The following is a 12,210-nucleotide window of genomic DNA, read 5'->3' on the forward strand; positions in this document are numbered from 1 at the left end:
GATAATCTTCTCTTTTCCTTCACACTGGAATCCTGCAAAAGATATCATTTATTTTAATTCAGTGGCTGAGGGACATAGTTGTGTGCTTCATTCTTATTTACTTTTGATCCTTGCAAAACTAAATAATTGATACAGCACTTAGAGGTCTCCCTTCAAAATGTCATTAAATGCATCTAATTTGCATTCTTCACTAATAAGACTGTAATAGTTTCCATACAGCATAACAGTGCAGAGTTATCAGTGTATGACTATACTACACTTTATTACTGTATATTAATTAATTACTTTTGCCCAGATGTTTTTTAGCTAGTGCTGATCCTTGCTCAAACCATTGTGCTGGTATGACTGAGGGTGTAGTGTGCTGGGGCTCAGGGTGGGAAGGAGTCCCAGGGAGCAGGGAGGAGAGATGACCTAGGATGTGATACACTGAAAGCACAGTGAGAGGAAAAATATGCCTTGTGAGATGCAGGGCTCTCTCCTGCTCTCATGGGCACCAGCCATTAGAAATTTTGATTTTTTTTCATGTTGTTTTAATGACTCAGTCTGATAATCGGCTTCTGCTTAATTGCTGCTTGAACCCTCCTCAGTGACTCTGACTGTTCCTGATATGAAATCCTATCTATGAGAAGCTGGAGGGACCAAAAGCAATAATTTGGGCTCCAAACATATAAAAACTTCCATACCATGTAACCTTTCTCTCTCTAGAGTAGTGTGTGATTGGCATCAGCCTTAGCAGCAAGTAATGAAACCTCAGTCTAGAGATGCCATGGGTAGCTCTGACTCTGCAGCCAGGTTGTGCATCTGAGTGGTGAGGACAAGAGTGCTTGGTGTGACTGGGGCTCTGCCCGTTGGCTTTATTATGCTGTGGCAATGTTATTAGCTCTGAAAGAACTTCTAAAAATCAGACTTAATGTTGGCTTTATATTTTGTCTGCTCTGAGTCTATTTTTTTTAAAGTGAGGTGCTACCATATCTGGCATCTGTGGGCTAGTGAAGGGAATATTTTCAACTTCAACAAAACCAGTTATACTTTCTTTTAATGTCTGAGGGCATTCTTATTAATATTGGGAGTTAAAAGCCTTGTAAAAACTTTTCTCTTTATACAAACAGTATAAAAAAAAAAAAAAAAAACATTTAATGAAGGAATTTCTTAGAATACTTGTTTACTTTTACTTACATTACTTGGTTTATGAGAATACAGCCTTTAAAGAGTTAGTTGGTGTTGCCACATTTTGTCATCTGCCAAATAATTTGACAAATTTGCCATAAACTCCCTGACATTTTCACTCAAAAGAGTTAGTTTTCTTCATTCTTTGCTGCCAGACAGGTCATGTATCTTTTCAGGCCTGAAGAATTTCTATCAGCTATTTAAATGCAAGGCCACAAAGACAAAGCCAGACTCAGGCTGCAGCGAGCCGAACTGGGGTGATTCAGGACCAAAGTAGTTGCAGTACATAATTAAACCGTAACTGTGCCCTACTCCAGAGGCGTTATAGCTTGTAGTGTAAACTGCCTTCCTTACGGACGAAAAGGGGTGTATAACCAGTTATCAGAGACAGCATGTGAACAAGGATGGTGACCAGAAAAGCACAGTAAACAACACCTAAAAACTTTATTTCTACTCCTCAGTCAGGGAACGTGACTAAAGATGGCTGCTGCCAGTTCCCTGCTGCCGAGGGAAGAGGATGAGTCTCAGCTTCCCAGCTCTTGGTGCCGGGAGGAAAAGAAAGGGCAGAGCTGGGCATCGGTCTCTCCTTGGCGCTAATGGCAGCCGCCTTTGCTTGTGCTCCCTGCGGCTGGGCTCAGAGCCAAGGGAATTATGTACGGCCATGGCTGTGCGCTGAAAGGAGGAGGAGGAGGTAGGGTAACCTTTCTCAAGGCTTCTTGCACCGCTCTCTGGTGTTATTCTCAGCAGCAGGTTTCTCGTCACCTCATAGCGACATGTGAAGATCCCACCCTCCAGCTTAAGGTACTAAAACAGGGAAGGAGAGATGCTCTTAGTTCTCTTTTAGGGCAGTAAAGGAAATCTGGCACGCAGCGGCTGTGTTGTTGTGTTGGCCCTTGGACAAGGGGGTGGAACGACCCCAGCCGAAGCAGCTGAGCAGCGTGAGGAGGGAAAACCTCAGCACTGCACTGAATTCCCCACAGGTTTGGGGGTTAACAGCTATGCGGGAGCAGGTTAGACAGCGTAGGCTTTCCTGGTAAGTTTTAAGTTGCAGAGTCAGTGAAAGTGATTTTTATACAAGACCATGTTGAATTCGATGGGAAAAGAAATATCCTGCACTTCCCTGATGATAAAACAGATTAACTCTGGTTGCCCATGGATTCGTCAGGATATCTGCCACACCTCAAAGGGCCAGGCTACAGGGAGGAGGCAGTGCGGTCGCGAGGCCCTGTTGGCACGGTGAGGTTTGATGTCGAGCTGATACCTTCTCTAACCCACACAGACAGCTTTTGCTGTCCTGTTGCACCTGCTGCTGCCATGGGCTTTCTCATGGCCTGCCTGCTCTGTGCAGGTAGCCTGACGTGCCTATGGAAAGCAGCCTGAGGCCACTTCTGTCCCTTTGAAGGTATCTTTGCCTTTGTCAGTTTGCTGACAGCGAGGCCTGTTTCCCCTTATTTCTCATGCGTCTCTTTGCTCCATGGGGTTCTTTCTTGTTGTAAGTTGTGGGGTTACCTTGCAGCCTTCCCACCTATCCCTTCCTTTTCTTACTTTGACCACAGTGAGCCCTGTGAATATAAGCCCACCTCTGCCCACGTGTCTGCCCTTGAACGATAATGTTATGAGGGGGGTCAGTTTATTGTAGCATTATCCAGGGATTCCAGGCAAACCCAAGGACTCATATTTCATACGTTGTCCAAGGAGACACCTAGGAAAGCGTGACTTTTGCCCTGAAGACCTGTAACAGTAAATTCCATTGAGCCTGGTGCATCCTCTAAAATCATCAGGGGATGCGTGTTATAGCTTCCAGAAGAGGAAGAGCAGAGTTGAATCAATTTAATACCGTGCCTCATCTGACTGTGTGTGTAATACATAGGAAATGAGAAAAGAGGGAGGAAAGGAGCAGTTCAACACTTACTGAGGAATGACAAGCGCTCTTGTAGTTCGAAAGCTCCTGGCATGGTACCTGGGGCTCATACCAACCTAGAAAAGATCTTGGTAGAGTCTCAGACCGGGCTTCAGCAAGCACAGTTTGAGCTCCACTGTAACAAGAATTCACATGAATGATTGATTTTACACATGCGAACTACCCTTGCAAAAGCAGTGGAAATACTCAGGTACATATGTCTTTGCCAGACTAAGACTTAGAAGTTAATGCAGTTTGTGCATTTCAGTTTCCCACATGAAATAATTATTTTTTAATGCAGCATGTGATGGGAAGGAGAGCGGATATCCTAAAGAATTTTATTACGTGCATGGAAGCATTTCAGCCTCTGTTTAAAAGGAGAAAAAAAAAAAGCAACATGTGAGTCTGAAAGCAAGAAAGCGTTTTCCTGCTAAAGAACTTCTGACTGAGCATGTTTAAACAAATGCTTCACAGGACCATCTGTTGAAAAAGAGTGCTCTATTTAATTTGGTGCATTAGAAATTTATTTTCAATGCAAAGACAAAACTAAAAAGAGTAATTTTGTTGTTTTGCAGAGAGTTGGATTGAACGATGTCTCAATGAAAGTGAAAACAAACGTTATTCCAGTCACACCTCTCTGGGGAATGTTTCTAACGATGAAAGTAAGTAGCTTTTCATTAATTTAAAGTGCGTGTAAAAGTATCCGAGTGCTAATTTCCTGCTATATATGCTGCCACATCCTCATAATATTTTTTATTAGGTACTTTTGAAGAGTCAACTCACTGACACATCCAGTAGTTTTATCAATGTTTTTGCTGGAATATTGGTTACTTCCCATTTTTTACAAAAAAGTAATGCAATCTATGAGTTAAAACATCCAGAAGAATTCATGCATCCCTGAATAAAGTTTGGATGACCTCTAAAGTGTTCTATTAGTATTAGCTCAGGAGTAAACCCATCTGTTTCATTTTTCACTAGCAAACACTGTGAGGCTGAAATACAGGAAGATTTGTGCTCTTGTTCAATACTACTATACTGAATCACACATATAAAATCTTTAAATTAAGAACTAAACAATCCGCTTAAAAATAAATAAATGAATCCTGATGCTGCTTTCTCTTTAGTTATTGAGAATAAATAATTCTAAATCTAGCTGGTTTTACAATAGCTGTTTTTTCTCATTCTTCTACTAACTTTTAGATCTTGATCTTTTTTTTAAGCAGATGTTATTAAAGATATCTCTGAATACCTTTAAATAACCAAATTATTTTAAAAATTGTAATGCACTTTTTAGTTTCTATTTTAATTTTACTTTTTATTCAATTTCTATTTTATTTAATTTGACTAAAGCAGTGTTAGTTTTCATCTCTGTACTTCCTATGTTATTTTGCTACAAGGCCTTAATGCAGAATTAATTCTTTAATTCAGAAAGACATCTATATAACATACAAGCACATAAGTTTATAAAACATATTTTTAATCACATCTTAAATATCCGGTGTCCCTTTTTACATTATTTGGCATTTTAAGTACTTTATTTTGATGTCACTATATAAAATTATGTGCCTTGCAGTAAAAAGTTTTAGATCACAGAATTTTCCGTGTTGGGATCCTACTCTTTTTAGTCCAGGGGTCTCTTTTGAAAAAAATATTTTTTCTGCAAAGAAAGAGTCTCAAAAACATGGTATTTATTCATGATTCCCAAGCTAAGAATGGTAGAAAAGAATCCTCAAAGACAATAAAATTTGATAGGTTTGTTTTCTGGTGGTGGTCTTCTTGATTTTAAAAAGTAAGGCATCAGCAGGTTGTAGTGAAAATCAAATAGCACATGATTGTTAAGTTGCATTTTATGAGAACCTGTGAGACTTATTAAATTCATTTTACCCGGTTTTATGCTACTAAGAATGTGACAGAAATAATCTGTAATGAATGAGATGTGACTCAGATTCTTAATGGAGTCTGAATTCAGGATTTGATCCTATTGACCTTAGTGAGCTTTTCCTTAGACTCACAGTTCAAGACAGTATTATCATTGCATCCTGATGGACAGTAAGAATTGGTCCTGTGTGGCTCAGCAAGTGTGACTAAGAGAAGGTATTTCAGTGGGCAGCACTGAGAAAATAGGATGGTTGTTCATTCTGTCTCATGTCACTAAAATTATGGGGTGAGTGAATATAATGAAAGGCAGCAAATCTAGAGCTGACAAAACAAATACACAAATGAATTATCCCACAATTTGTGTGCCAAATGAACTATCACATTATGTTATAGAAGCCCAAATGAGAGTTGATTTAATCTAGCTTCCTTCTTATAGCCAGCTCTTTCAACTGCTTCCTTCGCACTGATAGCAGCATTTTTGCAGTGCAGATCAGAGAATTAATCTACCTGAAATGTCATCCTTATTTTTGGGAGCGATGGGGAATAGGCAGAGAAGAAAAAGGAAAGAAAACTAAGCCATTTACCCAACAGTAAGAATCTGTGAAATCCGGAACAAAGTAGCAGCATCTGCTTTGCCTTGATAAGCATCATGTTATGTGGTTTCCAGACCTTGAGTTCTTTCTAACAGTTCTTTAACAGTGCCCACACAACAACCAGGAAGTTTCCAAACCTCCATGTCAGTCTTTGTCCAGCCTCTGTCATACACTTTTAATCAGCAGGAGGCAAAATGTTGTGAGAAAACCTATGTGACCCTATTTGAATTCCTCAGAACAGTGGTCAAAATTATTCTTGTCGAGGGAGTTCCAATTTTTATCTGCAGCCAAAAGAAGGGATCATCTATCTTTCTCTTGAACTCTTAGTTCTTGTTCGTTTGTTTTTTCTTTTCCTCTAAATACACTAGGTACTTATTGGCTGGACTCTACCAGAGGAAAATATGGATTTTGTTTTGTTTTACTGTTGTTGTTGTTCTTTCTTTGTTTTGGAGGGGGCATGCATCCACTAAGGAAGACTACCAGGATATCCACTGATTTCTTGCACAGTATCATACTTACTCTCCTAGATATTTTTACAGTTCATAGGGTTTTAGGACAAGAGCTGTAGTTTTGCTGGCCTCCTTTTCTACATGTGGAGTATAGAACCATCCAAACATTGGGCTGCAGAGGTCCTTCTTCCATGCTCCTCCTGACCTCCAGGCTTATTGAACCTGCACTGCATTGTGAAGTAATGACTTGTTGATGTGGATTCCCATTGTCTTGCTGCTTCTTGGGATGCTTCTTACCCTCCTGGGACCTTTAATGCCCTGTCCTAAACCAGCATTTTCATTCCAATATAAAAATTCTACAATAATTTTATTTCAGTTTCTGGTTTTCTAAATACTTCTCCTTCCACTTCTACACTATAAATGTTAGTCAAAAGACCAACAGGAAAATGGCATAGTGTAACCTCATGTAATATTTAAAAGAAAAAAAAAAAAAACTTTTCTGTATACTGTGTTGAGCAAGATTCTCCAAAAATAAAGCAAAGGTGTGAAAGAATGATTCAGGGATTATGAGTTTCAACTTCAGCTTTCTGTGGGAGGAATCATGATTTTACATGATGAAGTGGAAGGGCTGCTGGTCCAAATTTTTTGCACATTTAGAAATGTAAACGTATAGACAATTCATAAGAGGAAGAAAGATTACTACTTTTTGCACTTCAAAAGAAGAGTTTAAAATTGGTGTTCAAACTGGTTGAAACAATGTTTATTCAATAGTTTCTTTTTTTTTGAAATAAACCTGTTTTTCCCCCCATTGGAAATTTTTTTTCCCTGTCTTTTTTTTTTTTTGACTAAAAGAAAACAACTGATTTTGTTGAAATTGTCCTTGTGGGAAAAATCTTTATTTCCCAATTATACCTACTCAATTATAACTATGCTCACATACTCCTCAGGGTGTTTAAAAAAAAAAAAGGCACAGCACTATTTCTGAAGTATAGTATACATGCTAATGAGCCTGAATCATATTTATGACTACATGGAAGTAAGTGGTAAGGCAGCTTCTTACTATCACTTAATTCATTTTGGCAAAGGACAAATCACTCTTGAGAACAGTCAGAACCGGGTTTGCAGGGGCTACAGAGGAAGGGGCTATTCATCTAAAAGACATGGAACTACCTGAACTTATTGAAGGATTTTATCCACATAAAGCTACGAATACTGTATTCGCTCCTCAGAGATTCTCTGAGATTTATACAAACCGCCCTGGAAAGTACAGGACACTTCTATTACCCCAACAGTGGAAAGCAGAGCTTTAACTCCACTTTAGTTATGACAGAGACTAATATCAACATTTTAGAAAAATGTGTACTAATGTAGGGTCTTCAATTTGTGGATGTTCCACTTGCTGTGTTTAAAGCAGCATGCTTAAGAGGTGCTGAGTGTAGCTCCTTTGGATTTATGTCTGTGCAGTTACTATTTGTGTGAATACCTACAGTTGTGCATGAGGACCTGATGACTTCACATCCTTTTGCATTTGTCACAGGAGAATTGTTAGCTCTGTTCAAGACACTGTCTTTGACAGTGTCCTGAAGCAAGACTTCTTTGCAGTGTCATTATTTCCTTTACCAAATAGGTTTGGTTTTAGATGTACTGAATTGTAAAGGCAATTGTTTCATTTTAATCTACAGCGTTGCTGTGAAGGGTTCTGATAAAATGAAGAAAAAAAAAAAAGAAGAAACAGCATTCATTCTCTTCCATGTTATACAAATACATCTGGGATCAGACCTGGGTCCAGAGATACACAAAACATTTCCTGCTCAGTAAGGAAACCATTAGTTGCCCTGCTATCGACTAAAATATAAGGAATGGGGATATTTATTGTTTATTACTACTCGATTATCTGATGAGATTATGTTTAAACTATATAAGGCAGAATAAAATGTTTTTATGTGGTACTAAAAGTTTGTATTTCTAGGTCCCTTCCATTCTAATACCATGTACAATTCTTTCTATATATTTGATAAACCAGTGAAGGTTTTCTAAAAATAATAAATAATCTTAGCCAAGACCTAGTGAAAATGAGAAACAATTTGGCTAATAGATGATCCATTGGCTTAAAACAAACAAAGTTGTCTGTTCCTTTACAGAGGCTTGATTCTAAGGGAGATGTGTGTTAACATTGAACATTTGAGTTCTGTTGAAAATCCAGTTGCTCACTGTGTAAATATTTCGATGGATAATGATGCTCAAAGAACATTTTTGAAAAATTTTGGAGTCCATCATTCTCCTACTTGGTATATCGTAGGACAATTATTGGAGTTTGCTAAAGAGTCTTGAAGAAGTGAAGAAGGATCCCCATGAAAAGACATACCCCGAGGAGGGGGGTTAGTTTATGGCCTTATTGTTAATTTATCTGGTTAAAACAAATACATGTAAGGAGATGAGTATGGATAGCTTATGGTGTCTCACACAGGTTTAGGTAAAATGCCTGCTTGCAGGTCTTAATGTGAGTGAGAAAAAACGGGGAGGGATGGAAGACATGTAGAGATTCTAACATTGTATAATTTGGGTATTGATTTGATGTCTGATAGTTTCATATATGCAGAAGAAGATTAAATGTCTTTCATCTACACTAACTAGATTTAATAATGTACTTTTGCATGCTAGCCCCTTTAAATCAAGAAAAGTAATCAAAGTTTTATTCTAGGTGGAGAAGGTGGGCAGTAGTGCCTCCTGGTTTCACAAGCCAGAGGCAGTTTAGGATAGCCTCACCTTAGTTAGACCAATGGTGCCCAGCACTTTTGATCTATGTCTCCCCAGCAGTTTCCCCACCCAGGATGAGGACGGGGCCCCCCCACGCTGCTGACACATGGTCAGCTGCTTCAGTTGTATATCACTGTGACATCTTTCTCCTGTAATGTCACAGGCAAGATAACACTATGGTCTGTGGAAAGGCTGCTGCAGTGACTTCTCTTACAGGAACCAGCAGCAGCCTGGTTTATTCCTGCCACCACAGACCTATCCCTGTCCCTATTTGCCAGGCCTGCCCACTCCCACAGCTGCCAGCCATAATTTTCATTACTAAAGGAGGGAAAACTCCCCCAACCAGCCAGTGTTTTACTGCCCACAACACTTTGCTGAGACAAAACTTTCCTCGGTAGTTTCCTTTCACTTTTACCTCAGGACCAGCTGGAAGACACACAGGGCATTGGCAGGCCTGGCCTGTGGGTGAAGCTGCTGGAGCCTCCATGCCTGTGGAGCTGCCGTGACTCCTCTGCATCCCCCCCAAGCCGTGCTGCCTGTTTTAGCCGTATTTTAGGTGGGGATGCTGCAGCAAGCAGAGTGATGCAGGGCTGTGCTGCACTCTGGTCATGCCTCCTGCCCACCCCATGGAGCCTTCCTCGCCAGCTGTGGGAGCTCGCCCTCCCTGATGGGTGGGAGGTAGCCCAGGCAGAGTTCACTCAACCCATTTTCTGGAAAACCCTGAATGCAACCCTAAAAGCACCTTACACCACAGAGCAGGGCAGACATGGCCACCCTCTCCTCCCCAAGCCACCCCTCAGGGAAGGCACGCTCTTCTTTCGGGTGTTCGTGCTGTCAGTTAAGGGTAAGAAGATCGAAGCAGTAGGTGTTGGGCGAAGGGATGGCCCCGATTATTTTATCCACCCAGTGGTTTCAATCTGTGCTGTGCAGCTGTGGCTCCCGCTAGGAGAAGGCATTTGTCCTGCCGCCGGCGAGGCCGGAGGCTGTTTTCAAGCAGCCTGCGGCAGCCGTGGCCACTCGGCATTCAAGCCCTGTGTGCCGAAGGTTTGTTGCACGCAGACCGTTTGTTTAGGAAAAACAAATGAAAAACACAATTTAAAAGTGATTTGAAATGTGTATGTTGGTCCTTTGGGCTGAATAAAAGCGGGCCCCTGAAAGGCAGGGAAGGAGTGTGCGGTCCAATAATTAGAGGCCTATTGTCATGCAGATGGAGAAGAGGGGCAGCCCCCGTGTCTGTGGATAACTGTAAATCTGGATTTTCCTGACATTCAGGGCCCGGCCTCACAGGCTAAAGGACGTTCAGTTAACACAAGTTGCCCTGTATGTAATGGAAGAAGTATTGTGGCGTGAGGGCTGGAGACAGCGTTTTCTGAAGCCTGGTTTTATTTCTGTGTGCCAGTTCTTTGGGACTGCACAAAAGGCCTCCCAGAGGGCTCTGGTAGTCCGAGGGATACTCTGCCTGCCTTAAGATTCAGCGTCCTAAAGGCTGTCTTAAGCAATTTCTAAAAATTAATGGCATGAAGAAATGAATCTTGCAGCGTTGTGTACAGATGCAGTGGTTTACCTCGTTTAGGTATCAAAACTTAGTGCTTTAGTATCAAACCCTTAGTGCTTTAACTGGAGACAAAGTTGTAAAAATACCCAACTATGCGTAAAACAACAGCGTTTTCTATAGAACAGCTTTCTGAAGAAATGGGTTGTGCTTCAGACTACCAGCTTACATTTAGGAATGTTTTATATGCTTTGCAAATCACAGTTTGGTAGGAACTATTCTGTATGTATTTTTAAATTTTTCAAAACGACAAATGTGAACCAGCAGTATTTTAAAGCAGTTTTATTTTCATTCCCTTTATTAAGCTTTTATTTAGCTTTTTGGAAAGTCAGCAAATCAAAGAGTTACACTGGGAAACAGCTAACAGGCAATAATATCAGAAAAAAAAAAATCTAAAATTAAATAAACTGTTATAGAATGCTTTTAACTTTGTTTTTTATTAAGCTTTGTAAGTTTACAAATACTTAATGTATGTCATGCATTAAGATCACAACAGCAGATGAACCCTGTTAGGTTAAATGCCGTATCTAATGTGAATGTAAGAAAAAGGCAGTTTGGATAAGGCACCTGTTCTCTTAAAGCATGTGAAAGATTTTTTTTTTAATTATTATTATTATTATAATTTTTTATTCTGACATGTTGCGAGAGGTCCAAGATCCTCCCTCTTTCATATAAACTTATGCTTTCCAACATCATCATTCCTTTGCACCACTGTGCTTTTGCTGTCAGTGATGTTTGCAAACTTTATTGCCTTAAGCAGTATTTGCAGATACTAGCTTAGGGAGCATCATTGTTTACATTGCCATGCTTTAGCCAATATTTCAGGAAAGCTTTGACACTTGAGAATATTTTTGGACAGATAAGCCCTTACCAGTTCATAAGTGCCTGAGCGATTCCCACTGAAATTAAACAGTATTCTTTTGTTTCTTAACAGATGAGGAAAAAGAAAATAATAGAGCATCGAAACCACACTCAACTCCAGCTACTCTGCAATGGTAAGATGCCTTTAAAAAAAATCAAGACGGTGTTTTTCCCTACCCTCTTTATCATGAGAAGTGGATAGAGATCTTGGACATCTTAGAAAGTTCTAAAGATACTTTCACTGTATGTATATAAACTGCTCATTAGCATCCCATATAATATTTCTCAGCAAATGTCTTACTTTTATGAGATTTGTTTAAACATAGGAAAATTCTGTTACAGTTTAGAAAATCTAGCTGATGTATTTGTTTGCCACCTTGCCAGCTGGTGATTTGTGGTTTGTTGTTTTTGTTATACTTATTCCACAAAAAAAAGAAGACTAATACTGAGAATTTTGTTCAAGAAATAAATGATTGATTCAGTGTGATGAAGCCACCTTTACTGACTTTATTAATAACACATCTGAAATTTAATATCAAAGATAACAAAAGAAGAGAGTTTGAGGTTTTATGCATTTGTCAAAATCCTTTTACAAATTTACTGAGCATTTAAAAAGATGGGTGATTAGGAAGAGAAAAGGAGAGGGAGAGGATTAGAAGAGGAAACTTTGTGAGTCAGTCTACTGTGCTATGGAAAATGAACACGTGCAGTTTGCTATAATTTACAGAAGTATTTTTAGCTGTACAATCTGTAACATTGCACATAGTTCTGACATCTTTTTCCATAGATCATCTCTTAAACTTTTGGTGACTTTTCACTTTGTTTAGGTTTTTAATTGTGGTTTAGCTTTCTTAGTATTGCAAGTGATTAAACAGCTTCCAGGAGGTTCCTTGTATCTGGCAGAACGGAGCTCTGTTACAGAGAAATCTGCCAAGCCTTAGAGCATGTTATGTGCAGCCCCATACTACTTAGCTTGCTTTGAGTCTTTTGAATAAAAGCCTTTGCTTCACCTGTAAGAAGTTCTCCTGGTTTTGTTTGTTTGTTTTTGTTTTT

The 12,210-nt window shown here is 39.6% G+C and overlaps 1 protein-coding gene across 2 annotated transcripts in view; it reads left to right on the forward strand.

Annotated features, from left to right (window-relative positions):
• RFX4 (regulatory factor X4) overlaps positions 1 to 12,210 on the forward strand; it is a 91,969-nt gene that overhangs the window by 12,926 nt on the left and 66,833 nt on the right. For both annotated transcript variants that reach the window (XM_068664589.1, XM_068664596.1), the window contains exons 2-3: positions 3,643 to 3,729; positions 11,231 to 11,291. In XM_068664589.1, coding sequence (XP_068520690.1) covers positions 3,643 to 3,729; positions 11,231 to 11,291 — 148 coding nt within the window. The remainder of the gene's footprint in view (positions 1 to 3,642; positions 3,730 to 11,230; positions 11,292 to 12,210) is intronic.

The sequence above is a fragment of the Anas acuta genome, chromosome 1 (genome assembly GCF_963932015.1).
Source record: "Anas acuta chromosome 1, bAnaAcu1.1, whole genome shotgun sequence".
In the NCBI taxonomy this organism is placed as follows: Eukaryota; Metazoa; Chordata; class Aves; order Anseriformes; family Anatidae; genus Anas; species Anas acuta.